Source organism: Pithys albifrons, chromosome Z, assembly GCF_047495875.1.
Source record: "Pithys albifrons albifrons isolate INPA30051 chromosome Z, PitAlb_v1, whole genome shotgun sequence".
Lineage (NCBI taxonomy): Eukaryota > Metazoa > Chordata > Aves > Passeriformes > Thamnophilidae > Pithys > Pithys albifrons.
The window spans coordinates 39073098-39088708 of NC_092497.1; the positions used below are offsets into that span (position 1 = coordinate 39073098).

At 36.6% G+C, this 15611-nt stretch overlaps 1 protein-coding gene across 3 annotated transcripts in view; it reads right to left on the reverse strand.

The window, feature by feature from the left end:
* ZNF608 (zinc finger protein 608) overlaps nt 1-15611 on the reverse strand; it is an 85440-nt gene that overhangs the window by 34530 nt on the left and 35299 nt on the right. For all 3 annotated transcript variants that reach the window (XM_071581393.1, XM_071581394.1, XM_071581395.1), the window contains exon 3: nt 13883-14138. In XM_071581393.1, the coding sequence (XP_071437494.1) occupies nt 13883-14138 (256 nt within the window). The remainder of the gene's footprint in view (nt 1-13882; nt 14139-15611) is intronic.

Consider the following 15611-nt stretch of genomic DNA (forward strand, 5'->3'; position numbering starts at 1 on the left):
TGCGCATATTTTGCATTACAAAGTTTCTTCACCACACTGACAGCTGACTTAACAAGAAAGAAACTGAAGTTCAATTCAGCAAAGAGTCAGTGGGAATTAAAGTAAAATATTGGTTCTATCTTCCAAAGACATGATTAGACCATAGCTTTTTCTACACCAGAAAGTATTGAAGATTACAGTAGACGATATACACCAAAGATTTTTTTTCTTTAAGCACTGCCTCCCTGGAGATCAGAGTTTCATGGCCATGACCTTCTCTCCAGAGAGTACTGTATTAAGCTGAAAGTTTGCAGGCAAATAGTTTAACAAATCCCATAATTTATGTCTACTTCACAATCCACGCTATACAGAGACATTCACCTGTCAGCAAAGAACTACTCAGATGCAAAAGTTACCAGTAAAGAGACAGATTATTACAGAAGCAAAATCATTCATTATGAAACACATGTTGCTGAAATAGCCTATATCCCTTCCCAAAAATTATCAACTTTTGTCACCAGTAACTAGCTTCCAAATTTGCAATTAATCTTTTTTATTCCCCAAATCACCTCCTGCATTAGAAGAAAGCACTGAAAATAATGAAAATCCCAAGTCTACTAAAGTTAAAATGCTCACAGTCAAACTGAAGATAGATCCAATTATCATTTAAATAACAACATGAAGCTCTTTGAAGGAAAGGCCTTTTGATCTTGAAGATCCAAATGTTCAGCAGTAAGAATCTGAGTTCTTTAGATTTCCAGGGAAAAAGCTACAAAAAAAGAACCACGACCCAGACTGACAGTCATGTGATTCAATCCCTAGCATTTTTTACTGGTAAATGTAGCTCTCTCAGCATGTAATTAGTGGCTATGTCATCATCAATACCACAGTTAATAAATGCTTAAGTAACTCTTTTCTTGATGGTCATTCCGGTGTGGAGGTGCAGGGAATAGCAAAAAGTGATGGGAGAAAGACCAAAGGTGAAACATGGGTTATAGTTTTCCTCTTTCCTCTGTGGAATCTTAAATTTAGGATTTCCAAGTTTTGATCAATTCACAGTTATTAATACAGATTTTGAACATTTGAATGTCTTCTTAATTTCTAATACAAATCAGTGTAAGTCAAATAAAAAGTCTCATTTGGGTAGAATTACAAGCCCCGTGTCTTTTGAATGGCAAAGGCATGTAATAAAACTGTACTGAACTGCAGTTCAAATTTCTGTCATTTTTTAATCCTTTCTCTGGAGAGTTGTGAAGGAACGATGCCTTGAAAAGTGCTTTAGCCTTTGACAGTCTACGGAGTTTGCTGATGTCACTTTTCCTAATTGACACAACACAGGGTCTGCATCACACACGGCTACAGCATTTATTTTACAAGTGCACATTTCACAGGAAACCAGCAATTAATTTCCCAAAGACTTACATTTCCAAAAAGGGAAAAATAAAACTGTTACAAATCCATACAACTCAAAATTTACAGAACCGTGGCAGTCAGCCAGCAAAACTACTCCAGGTCTGCTTTCCCATCTGCCTGGCCTGTTAGCTGAAAGAATAAAATCAAATTGCTCCTTCTGTAGCTAATCCTCAGAACTCCCTAAAAAACCCCAACTTCCATGACATAATTTTAATCATGCAGAATGCCTCAAAACAATCAGTGAACATTGCTCAGTAAACATTGCTAGCACTGTGCAATGTAGACACAATAGCTCTGAAAGGGGTATTGTGTCAAGAGTTCCCTCCTTCTCAGCATTGAAAAGTTGCTGTGCCAAGACTACTGCCGATCACAAAAGAGCCTTGATCCTTCTAGCAAACGGTGCCCTCCAGCAGATCAACTTGGCCAAATCTTGAGGTAGTGAATGTTATACCATTCTGTACATCAGCCCGAGGCTATGGACCTTGGAAGAGGGAAGAGAGCAAAATTGTCTGTCAGATCCTTGGTCACTCACAATCACAGCATTAATGTAAATTAACCCAGTGGTGGCTTATTTGTGAACTTGTTGGCACTGAGGAGAACATACAATCCCCGCTGTTGCCTCTGCTAAATGGGAGGTAACTCACACAGATCAACTGGCTGAGCAGTTAAGGCCAACAACGCCTTCAGCTATTTGTCTGCTGGAGACCTGCCAAGTCGTTTTCGGTTTATGGCAATGTACCATGTCAAAGTCATTACTTTTTCCTCTTAATATGTAAATTAAAAACGCTTCATGAAGACTTGCACAGGTTTTTTTTCTGTCTACCATGGCAATGGTATACAGTAATTAATATACTACAGGTTTCTAATTCACAGATTAAAAAATAATTTGACTAGGAGCACTTTCAAAAGCTGACCATAAATCAACCCACTCTCAAGAGTTCAAGTTAAGAGTTATTGTGTCTATTGTGCATCTTAAGGTTTAAAGACAGATTACTCATGCATTCATTCACTGCCAAGAATGTATCCCAGCAATGAAATTTACCCTTCAAAGCTGACCCAAGCTTAACCACTGGATTGACTAAATAATTTTATTGCTCAATGACGTGCTATATCCCTTCTCTGAAGATTGCCGTTTTGGTGAATTGAGCTAAATTTAAACCAGTGGTATGTTAATGGCACATATTTCAAAAATTTAAGCAGCTGCTGCTCACAAACAATGCCAAACTGAGTAACAGGAAAGCAAATCTCTGGGTGAAGGGTTTTTTTTAAACTAGTTAAGAATTGTAGCATTACAAAATTACCTCTGTGAAAGAGGCAGAAAATAGATGAAAGCAAAGCTGTTATTTACAGAGAGCCCCTAAAAACTGAGTAATGTTGCCAGTGCCAGTGCAAGAACATTAATTCTGTCACCTTTTCATACCCACCAATTTATTTTCCATTCCGTGCAAAAGGGTTTCTGCCACTAGATGTAACACTGAATAGAACATACTCCTCACATACTAGAAAGTCAAGAGTGCTGCAGTAACTTCTCCTCGCCTGTTATGGTAAGCTATCTGGTGTAGCTAAGTCTGTTAACATTCCAGCCTTTCCTAGCTACACTAAGCCAGTGCATCTAGACTGAAGATTAAGGGAAAGGGAAACAATTACATTCTGTGTTACTGCCAAAGATGCAAAGACTCTAAATCTCCTTGAAGCTGAAAACAAATTAGCAGCTTTGCCTGCATCAAGCTGTCTGTCCAAATGTCTTTTCACAACATTACTAACTGTGACTCTCAAAGGTAACGCTTTGGGGATATGAAAACATTTTCTCTAAGTTATTTCCTGTCACTTGCTTGTCTAGACCAACAGAACCATTTGTAATCACCACCCACTGCCTTGAAGCACAGATTTGCTCCTACCCATCCAGAGTCTTCCACTTTATTTTTACTAATTTCATGTGTCACTTGTGTGGGCAGAATCACAGTAAAAAGAAATGTTGTTAGCCTACTTCTTTATATTTCAAAAAATGCACAAGTTGATAACCTTTAATCTTTATCTGAGGGAGAAACTGACTGTCAGGTATGGTAGAAAACCTTTCAGTGGGTATCAAGAAATGAATTACTAAAATGCTATACAACTTCATCCCCACTGTCAATAGGAAGGTGTTTGCAGGGGAGGTACAATAATTTAAAATCCACCTTAAGTCCCCTGGCACTTACAGTTTCCCTGTTCAGCTAGAAGCAGTACCTCAACTTAAGAGCACAGTGGCTGAGGCCCCTAGAAGTCTAAGTGTTGGAATAAGGAAAATTAAAGGAAGCCAGTCCATCCAGCTTTTGGGATGCATCCACAGCCTGCCCTACCCACCCTCCCCCCCAAAAAACCCAACCAATCAACCAAAAAAAAAGTAAGTTAGGAAGTTTCCTAAAGACCTAGACTGGAAGAAAATGCCTGTGATCCCATGAATGCCTCCACTCTGATGCACTGGCCAGAAGATATCTCAGCCTTCCACCAGTACTTGGGAGGATGGGAGGACAACATTGCTGGCACATTTTCTTTCCCCCCTAAAGTATGTTTGAATAATTGCTCAGACAAATCTGTTTCTAACCAACCTCGACTAGCCAACTCAATGAACAAACAACTATGTCACTATATTTCAAATCCACGATCTTTCACTCCCATCTTAAATAGCCCTGCACACTGAAAGAAGTGGGGCCCAGATGGGGTTTGCAAAAAATGATGAAGTTGAAAGAGCTCAGAAATTGACTAAGCTCTTTCTTAGTCAAAGAACTAAATTATTTTACCACATAAGAGTTACACAATGTCTGAGGTGCTTGAAAATGCTGAATTCTTAATTTTTGTAAGACTATCAAGGAAAACAATAGTAGAAAAATTAGAGGGTTTTTTCAAGTGTGTGTGGACTATGCGGAAATGCCATCCTCTCAGAATTCTACAAAAATAATCTGATTTTCATTAAATAATGAATGTTAGTAGCATCCACTGGCTTTCCTTCAGGTTATATCACCTCTAAATACAGGTCTGTAGCTGAGAATACTGCAAAACAGCAACAGTTTTTTTATTATTCTTTTTTTAATTGCTCAGTCTTGTAACCAGTGATTCTCTTTACTCTGAAGCTACATGGTCTATGCATAGCTAGAGGTTCCTCTGGATGAAACTGGCTTGGATGCAGACAAATTTATACTGGCTTCACTGTCACAGATGGCATTTGAACAAAATTTCTCAAGAAGCAATATTAACTAATTGCAAAAATTCTCCACAGAAACTACAGTCGTAACTTCAATAGAACTGTAGAAAATAACCTTTAAAATGAGTTTTGTTTTAAAATCTGTAATACACTAGAAGTCATACTCTGCTAAAAGTTGACAGCTTCTCTCTTCCCTAAGGAAAACAGCTCCTTTAATGAAATCTGAGACTTACTGTTTCTAAATCCCAGCTAGAGCAGGTCTCATAGCCTCAGGCTTTTAAAGATCCACAAAAGCCAGCTCTATATGAATGCAAGGTTAAGAAGTACAGGTTCAGTCACTGCAGGGGAAAGCAAACAGGCAGTAAAACACAATTATTTGTTTCAACCTACTTAAATGAATAAGTTTTAAGTGACTGGGGGAAAAAATCCCACCTCTAGACTAATTGAAGATTGATCTGGAACTACCCGTCTTGAAACTGACTCTCCACAACATTTATCCTCAGTGATAAGGTCTGGCTACAGAAGTGTCATCTCCTGACAACTAATGTCAGTTCCATTTTATTAAGGGAGATCTTTCTACTATTAGCTAAAACAATAGAGAAATAGCAAACGGCCTTATTGACTCTAACACTCGAACAGAAATAACAAAACTCAAACAAAACAAAATCCCTTAACACTAAAATACTGCCCCAAGCAAAGCCCCAGTAAACACTCCAACTAAGCCTAAAAAGCAATTGACATCTCAAAATAAGGGGGGAAAAAAGGCAGGGGAAAAGGTTTTTCTTAAACATTCTTTTTTATTCTGATTAAATCTTCATCAAGGGTGGTAAAATCTGACCTTGAAAGTTAATTTGACAGCCTTTTATTTCCATAGCAATATCATCTTTAAATTCCTTTAAGTTTGCTGCAATTAAATACAAATCAGTGTTCATTTTGATGGACATATAAGTGTTTTTGCTTTAGGTGACTCTCCTTAGGAAAAACATTAAAAAAAAAAACAAACAACAAATTGAAGTGTTTTAGTACCAGCCTTTGGGGTTTTATCCCAGATGTTTCTGGGTGTTTTTAATCCTAAATTTCATGGCACATGGGGATATAAACTTGCTGAATCTCAACTGTGTTTCCACTGCAACACTAGCTTTAGTAAATCTAGACCTAATTTTTCAGATTAAATCAAGAAAGCCGCTTCCCTTCAGCTTTTATTTTTTTTTCTTAAGACTCAACCTCTACATTTTCATGCTCTTCATTTCTTGTTCCCTCTTTTAGAACAAAAATGTAAGCTGTAATCTTTTGTTAACCCTGACAGTCAGAGAGCTCTTCACCGTTCAAAATTTTTAAACTGAATTTTCCCTTCTGCTTTTTTGATTGCCACTTGCCACCAAAAGTTCCAGGCTAGTAGCTACTTACTACTACTTCTGTAATAACTAGAAATAATTATATGAGTCAGGATGACAAAATATAAAAGTTTCCCCTGTTCACAAAAATGGAAAGCTGGATGTTAGGCCAGTCACTGATTTTACACAGAGAAGTTAGGCACGATGCCAAAGGCAATTTTTCACTATGTAACCTGAAACACTGAAAAAGGAATATTTTTAAAATTCATATTCATCTGCAAAAACTTGCAGTCCATCAACTAAGAGAATCTCTCATTTACCACTGCACGAGGCTGGCACTGATTAGGAGTGTAACAAAACTGGAAGACAACAGCTTGTCCTAACCAGTTAAACTATGTACAAAAGTTAGAGTGACTGTGAGAACACCTTTAAATAATTGTCTTAATCACTGAACCACACCAACTAACGATACCATTTCAGTTGTGCTTTCATTCCTTACTCCAATGGTATTTATTTTCTAAAAAACCACTTGCACACATCCACAATTCATTAGCAGTCATCTCTCTCCCTGCTGTCTACAAATCCAAACATAACATGTTCCAAGTATGTACTGGAACAGTCTCACTTTGAAGCAGTCTGCTGCTATGAGACTTTGCTTTTGAGCTCAAAATAGGTTGCTTTTCTTAAAGCAACTCCTTCAGTGTTCATAACCTCAGTGCTTGAGCAGGCTAAATTTTACATTCAAATAGTTCCAAGCAAATGTTTCCAATCTCAATTATCCTTTGTTTTTTCTAGGCACCCTCCATGCCCCTATATGCTTGTTTGTAATACGGATAATTTTCTATATATGTACAAGTAGCACAGGGAGTTTTCCCCTGGAGCAGTCTTTTATGTAAGCACTGTCTGAAATTTGTTTTTTCATTCTATGCTTTGAGTTTTACCAGGAGAATTGCACCCAGTTACTCGCTGAGCTGTAAACTCACATTTGCCAGTTCCCTTTAGATAAGCAGGTCAGTTCTCATGACTAGTACTGTGGCTATGCTCTGTTATCGTTAAATAAGTATCTGTAAGAGTGAAGCAAAAAGAGAAGCATGAGGGAGTAAACAAATCACACAACCCTCGATGCAACAGAGACATACAGTCTGTCTAAACAAAATTGTAGCACTACCACTAGTTAGACTCCATGGTGTGCTTATGTTCAAGGAGGAACACTGACATTTAAAATATCAATTTTACAGCACAAGTTTCCTAAATGCTTTTCTCCCAGTGTTGGTCAGCAGTTTTCAAAAATCTGAATCAATGGTGGTGTTGGGAAGGAATGGAAGGGGTGACAAAGTAGCATAATTTCTCTGCTGCATTTTAAAAGCCTGGGAAATAGCAATGGTTCTGTCTTCATCTCACTTTTTTTTTAATTTTCTTTTACAGATCTTCACCAATCTGTCATGCTTTTCATCACCTAGATAAAAAGCTTTAAACTTAAATTTATACTTAATTGAAGATTTTTGGGGAAATAAGTGCTTCAGAAAAGAATCAAAATGAAACTGAAGGAAGTAAAAATATTTTCTCTCTGATATATTATCTCCCTTCCTCTGCCAGCAGGGACCATCCATAACCTATTTTGCATTTCTGCTTCACTGAGAAGGTTTACACTGACATGATTTATCTACTGTTTGCTGCGAACAAAGGGCCTGCAAAGATTTGGTTATCACAGCCCAGCTGGTTCATGGCAACTCATTAGAGCCATATCACAACCACATGCACTTGGTTCATAGTGTCAGTCCCAATGGTTTAAAACCATTTGAGGGGCTTCTATGTATATTCTAAAATTACCATTTGCTTCATCTATTTTAGATGAAAATAGTATAAAACAGACTACAAGTACAAGGCACTCCTTGCCTCTAACACTGGCGAGCACTGTATGTTTCAAGAAAGCTCACTACAATCAGGTCAGAAGCCAGTTACAGGACAATGTCAGGATTTATGTCCCTAAATGTGCGTACTCTCATAAGGTCAGACTGTTAATATTATCAAAAAGGTCTCTTCAGATCCAACAAACTGCAGTTTAACTACAGCTTAATCCATCTCACAGTTTAAACTCTTAAAACTTTACTAAGATATTTTGTGTACATCTCAAAGTGCAATCTCCAGACTCCTTTTGTAAAGTAGGCAGAGCTTCCATAAACCACAAACATTTTTTGCAAGACTAAGATTCAGCCCATTTATCATCTCCTACAAGTTTCTACGTAACAATATTAGGTGTCAGACTCCAAGTGCCTTTGAGGTCTATAAAGAATCTCGTATCTAAGCCTCCTTAAATCCATTGATTTACTGGGTCTGGTATCACAGACAGTAGAAAGAGGAAGAAGTAAACACAGCACCTCAAAATATAAAAACATGTAAAGACTTTTTCTGAACAGATGACATTTTGTTACTGGGCGATGTTCACATTGGGCCAGGAGATGACTCACATTACAGTAGAAAATAGCTGGGGTTTAGGTGTTCTATTAATGTAGCTAGCCAAAAAAACTTACTTTCTTCACAAACCACTTCTCTGTAACCTGGACATAACAAAGCCTCATTTTTGAGCAATGTCTATCTTTATGCTTCTGCCATATAAATATATCCACTGTCTTTCAATTCTAAACTAAATATGGTGGTTAGCAAGACCAAACCTCCACCTCCTGTACTCAACAAGTCAATGGCCTACATCACACAGAGAAGACAGAATATAAATACAACAGTCTGAAAGTGTACCTGTTTTTTACAACTGTATCAGCTGGTTTAATAAAGAATATTGCCTCTCTCAATAAAACTTGCTTGAGCTCAAAACAACAGTGTGATTTAATCATGTTTCTCTGAATTTCTGTGAATGGTTGTAAAGTTCTTTGATAAAACAGATTCTTAAAACTCTTTAAATTCTACATTTGTTTCCTTACATATTTGACATGGCTTTCAACATTACTAGTTTCATTGTTTCATCATGCCTTATGTATTTGTGAAAGTAAGAAAGTTTTTAAACCACAGAAATTGCTAGCAGGAACAATAGGCAGTCAGACTACTTCTCATTATTCTAATTCTATTGACATATACGCACCCTTACTTATACACACATATAAAAATGCATATATAACCAAAGACATTTGAAACAGACTGTTCTTTTAAAGTAGTTTTGAAACAGGAATAAAATAATATAGCACGAAAGTTTAACTGTGTTACTACAACATTTTGAATTTAGTGTGACTTCCCGAAAATGTGGCTGTTGGGGGCTGGGGGTAGGGGCGGGGCTTGCCCTGAGGCTGCCATTAGCCAAAGTAAAAGAGACTTAAGCCTGCATGTGGGCAGATGAGATAAAAGGGAATTAGGGGCTTGCTTGAATATAAGGCTGGTAAGAGAAGTGCCTTTAGCACGTTCTCAAGTACAGCAGAAGAACAGAAACCTGGACAGTGAGGGGTGGAGAGGGTTTGTGTTTAAAATTATACTATGTTATATAACATCCTTATAGTAGAAAACATATGTAAACCTAACGAATGTCTGTAAGAGATAAAATTCAAAGCTACCTGTATAAAAATTACTGGAATTTTTTGTATACAGTAGACACGTACTTTGGTGCATGAGCTCTGCGTGACCCCGGCCTTGGCCAAACTGTAATAAAACTGTGCTTTATTATCAATATCTAGATTTCTTTAAATCAGTTTTTGCAAAACTAAGACCACATAGTAAGTAAGGCATGGAAGAATCTAGATCAGCTCTGTGCAACAGATATGTTTTCAAAACATTTATGCATATTAATTGCAAAAGTGGCAAACTGGGAAACCCATACTCTACATGCCTCTGTCATCTAAGTGTACTCCTTTCTACTGAAAATGTCTGCAAAATACTGTCAGAACTGATGCCACAATAAACTTGAAATACCCTGAAGAGGATCCCATCAGATTTCTGAGATCCAGCAGACTCCTGTTTCTTATATTTGGCAACTAGTTTCAAGTTATTGAGATTTTTCTATAAAAATCATCAGGCTAATCCTGGTAAGATGACCCTTAAAAAAATACAACTCATTTCCCCGTTATTTGTTACTGAACAACAGCAGGTTGTACCCAAACTGCACAAAGAGGAAGAATGTAAATGCAGCAATGTGAGAACTCCGGCGCCGCATGTAGGCAGCTTATTCTGCACACAAAGGCAGTAAGGTGACGGATGGCTGTCTCCCACACAGTTTTCAAAAAAACAAGCCATCATCAGAACTAGTGCTTCTCAATTCTAAAGGCAGACTCTACTACTAGATGCAGAACCAAAAACGGGACATGACCCAGGGCAACTGCATGTGAGAAGCTAAACAAAAAAGGGAGCTCTAGGCAATTTAGAAAGTTGGTTGGCAGTTTCCCTTTTTTCTAGGTCATTTTTGTTTCCTCCAGGCAGTAAGAAACAATTAATGCTCTCTTCAAACTGTTTCCCCAGAAGGTAGTTACATGATTTACCAAGTACCTGATTCTAGATAAGCCTTTTTTCTCAGTATAGTAATACGGACTTCTAGCAGCTGTTTCCCGGAGATTTATTATAACCAACCAAACCAAAATATATAGTCGAAATTAACACTACCAAGTTTTTTTTTTTGTGAAGGACTTTTCCTGCATGATAGTTTCTGGTGTCAAATATCTGCATCAGCTGCCAGTTTAAAATTGACTTGCCCAAATTCATTTTTCACTCCTCTCCTACAGAGTAGACTCAGCCAATTCCTTCAGTGCTCTTTTTTACAGCCATTAACACTACTTCGGACACATTACCAAGTTATATCCAAACAAGGTTGTTATGCACATGACAATGCCTACAGCATACACATGAAACATTACACAAGGCAGTAGAGCAACTGAGAAAAACCCAAATAATAACCAGCAGTCTGTCAATCACGTGAGTAACCAGCTATAGTTACCAACCCTTGTAATAAAATGTCACAGACTTCACATGCCAGCTTTCCTCTACATATGTTAAGATTAAATGACCATAGAAAAAAAGGTCTGATTTATTAAATTAAGTCAATGGAATAGACTGGTGTGGAATGAATGAAAAAAGCTGTAGTAATAACGCTTTTTTTCATCTTCCAATTTTGTCGGAACTCCAATGTTGCTTTCTTCCCCTGCCACCCTGGAGTGATTATCTTACAAATATAACTAGCAAACCCAAACATCATTCTTTTTTTCAGCTCAAAGAACAAATGTAACTGAATGCGTTAACTTGTTAAACATACCGTATTTCAGACACCCTCATAAACATAAATTTTCATTTATATGCCTTCTTTTCTATAAAGTGTATGTTACATTTATGCTAATAATGAGTTCTACATAAACTATTTGATTTTATCTTTCTCCACTCACTCTATTATTCTTGCTCTAATAACTGTGGTTCACCACATCCTTTCTATATTTGCATTCCCACAACCAGTTGCTGCAGCACATTTGGTTCATAGTTCTTACATGCCATTGAGTAGGCAGAAAAGCCTATCCCTACCACCTCACAACTCATTTTAGAGAGTATACAAAGCAGATACAAAATAATACAAATGTCTCAAAAGACAAGTCAACATTAGAAATTTTTATATTTTACTTCTTAGAATTGTTTTATGTTAAAAAGCTATTGAATAATATAAAAAGCTACGAAAACATCAGTTTGCACATGTGTTTTTATTAAGGTTTGCAAAGGAGTAAAGGGAGTCAACACTAGAAGAAACATATTAACATCACAAAAGAAATTTGCATGTCAGTTGGTTATTATGAACAACAAGATGGTTTTAGATGTACCTGGTTACAAAGTCTTCAGTTAGCATAATCTGGATTTACACCACTTTAGGCAAGGTTATGTTTTGCCCTAAAGTCAAAATCCTAACTGGAGAAAATGAGTATCTGATAATCCTTTTTCTATTAAAGATAAATAGAAGGCCCATCTGTACCGTTTCCTAGAATTTGGCAGAAATGGCGTCACGCAAGGTACTATACAGTCCTTTCCTGAACATATCAGAAAATTTGGAAACAGTTAAATATATACATATATGTGTGCCCTAAACATCAAAACTTAATTAAAATGCAAAATTATCATTAGGAATTCATTTTTCATAATACAGTGTTGATTACGAACACAGGGAATAAACAGTCAAACTTGTGTTATTTTCTTCAGTCAGCAGGGTCTGAAACAGTCAAATACAAAGAGCATAGTACCAAACCACACAATATGAAATCAAATCAATTATCTTCGGTTTCTTAATCTACATTCTAGCTATATTTCTAGAGTATTTTAGAATCCCATCTTATCTGTATTTGTAGTCATTCATAGCTGCAGTGTTGCCAAACACTATTTGCAAAGCTGTGAAAACATTCACAGCGCATTCAAAACCATTTCGCTTAATCATGCCATTACTGAACTGAGTTGTTTCCAATAATTGTTTTAGACAAAGTAGGAAAAGGCTGAGACAGTTAACTTCCATTAACCAAAAGGAGTTTTTAAAACCAGTAGAGTGCTGAGATACTGGTAAATGGAATGTCATCCTGACCAGAATACACTCTTTTAATACTTAATTTCTGGTGCCAAACCCCTCACAAGTAAAGCTTCTTAAATTCAGTAGGAGTCAGAAGTTGAGTTTATTCAGTAAGAGTAACACCAGTAACAGCGACTGCTCTTTCATGTCAACACAGTTAACGCCCACACATTCCAACTCTATTTAATGCAGGCCAGTCAAGGAAGACTGGAGTTGCTAAGGGCAGTCACCTCTGCAGGGATATTTTAAAACAGGATTTATACTGTGCTTTAAAAAGAATCTAAAAGGATCAATCTACCTTGCGAATCTGCTGTAGACATACACAGAGAGAAAGATGGATGGATGAAAGCATATAAAAGCAAGTAAATCTGACTCTATTGATTTTTGAGAGGACATCGTGGAGCAGTTTGGTGAAGTCTTATATATCACTGCAAAGGACCAAAAGCCGTTTTGCATATGGTTTGAAGTATGTCAGGATTTATCATGAAGCTATACACTGTTGTATTCTGTCAGTATATAATTCTGTAAATAATCTTGTTTTCAATGTTGAGGAAGGTATATCACTGAAAATTAATCTTCAAAAGCAACGCAAGAAAAATCACAGGAAGACTGTCAGACAGGTATAAATGGAGACATCTGATATTATTAAACCAAAAGTTACAGAAATTTAGTGTACACATGCAGTATTTTTAGCACAAGAAAGTTATTAATGAGCCTTTTGAAACCAAAATGGAAAAATCTGCATATCACATCATAATCCTCTTTCTACTTACTTTGTTCTAAATCATAGCAAATCAATGCTTAGTGCTCCCCAAAGCTCTCCAGCACTCCTACTTGGACAAATGCCTTCAAAGGATATTAAACAAATCACTTTGGTTTAAAAATCACTTCTTCACCATATCGAACACTGTTCTTCAAGCAAGAACACTTTCTTCTTAAATTGTTATATTTCAAGTAACCAAAATGCAAACAATAGTCACACCAAAGTGAATTTGATGGGGTCTCTTGAGACTTCTGTTTTTACATAATGGTGGCATTTCATAACAGCAGAGTGCCTAAATTCCAAAATATTCAACTTTCTAAGTTTTCATCTAAAATATTCATATATCCATTCCCATCACATATACACTCCCTCATGACGTACATTTAAATAGCACATTTAAGCTATTCTATTACCAATTTCTCCATATGCTTTTCCTAATACAGCAAGAGGAAACACTTCTACTTTATGCTGGGTTACATGGTAGGTCATTTGTATTATATTATAAAAAAACCCTGCCATTTGTTTTCAAAAGAAAAACTCACTAGTTGAGCCATAAAGCTGTGACTGCCATTGTACACCATGATGTCCCAACAGACTAGCAAGCCTTCAGTTATCATCAAGGCACGTACAGCAGTCTCCTCCTTGCTGACAACATCTCACAGTTAAACCTAATGGAAAAAACAATTTACCTTCTTCAGTTTCATGCCACACAATTCCTTCCAAGTTCACGCTGGTCCCAGGCTCACAGGGTCCAAGGCATTCGGGTTCTGTTAGTACTCCAACCTCGCAAGTGTTTACACCCACTGAACGAGTCCGTACCAAAAGCTGCTCGACTGGTGCTGCAATATTGGATGAAGATGGGGAAAAGTAGGAAGGCAGAATCTGAGGTGTGATACTGCTGGAAATCGGAGGTGGAGGTGCAGGCACTGTAAACAGGGGATCAACCTGAAAACAACAGATAAACTTACTATAATGGTGCTGTAAGAGTTTAAAAGAGAAAAAAAAATAAAGAAAGCCCAGTTTGCTGAGACTGCATTTCTGTATGCAGGAATTTGGTCTATCATGAGTAATTTCAGTCTTATGAGTTCAATTTTTTTGACATCAAACCAAATGCTGCACATGAAAAATTAAGTACAAAAATCATGCTAAACAAGACAACTTGCTAAGTTTCTACTAGACTATTCCCTGTTGTCATAGACTGCTAATATGAAATAATAATACACCTTTAAAGTAAACATTAAGGTCACTTTTTTCTTGGTGCTGAGACTGATTTGTGGATGAAAATTAATTTTGCAAACTGGAAATGTAATTTTCTATTTAAAGAGAAACATTTATAAAGACAGTACAAAGACATAAATGTCATTCTTTCATGTGCATCACAGGAAAATTAGCAGTTGGAACAGTTCTAATATCCATATGGCAGCAAATATAATTTCTTGTCTTCCAATCATTTAAAATACATTAGGATCACCCATCTAATAGCTTACAGCCAACATTTACATCTTTCTACTTGAAATAACAGATGAGGACTTTTATAAGAATCTATCCAAGCCACCTAATTTCTCAAGGTTTAAAAAAAAGGCATATTTGGAAGAATACAACTTGCCAGACAGTCTGTACATAGATAATTCACACAGACAATATCTCTATATGACGTGAAGAAGCTATCTTTCCCATATGACTTCCAGTATACTTAGCAGATTTTCTTAATAAAGATTTGGCCCAAGGGTTTTCAATGTTTTACTATGGCCATTAGGTCATTTGTCACAAAAAAGATAGCTAGATGAGGATATGAGTGTGCCTATTCAAGTAGCTAAATCACCTAAAACTTGTTTATTTGGCCTTCTGGATCATAGATATCACACAAAGAAATCACCCTTCAATCTAATGATTTTTTTTTAAATGGCTGCTTCCTAGCTGCATTCAAATAGATGACCAAATGTCTTCAAGTCTATGATATTTTTAATACTAGACCTTGTAAGAAGATGCAACAGAAAACACACAATAACTCATTGTACATCATCTAGGTTTCATTCTAATGCTGATCGAAGTTAATTTTGCTTTCTTGTAAAGCTAAATGGGAATACAAAAAGAAGGACAGACTAAAGTGTATCATCCTTGTATTGCACAATTTTTGTATCACAGAGGAGGTCACTTCATCACACTGAGAAAATAAAATGGAAATCAAATTTAAAAGAATTTTCTAAAAATTGTAACAATTATTACCACAGGCCTTTTTAACAATTCTTTGCTTTGAGCATTATTCACACTTACAAACTGAAAGCCAAGGCTTTTTACTGTGCGCCCAAGCCATAAGTGTGATTAATACTTATCAAGAACTTTGCAAAAATGTTTTGTATGATCTTTGTACAACCAGCATGGATTTTGATCTCAACTACACTAGAACTAGGGAGGAGA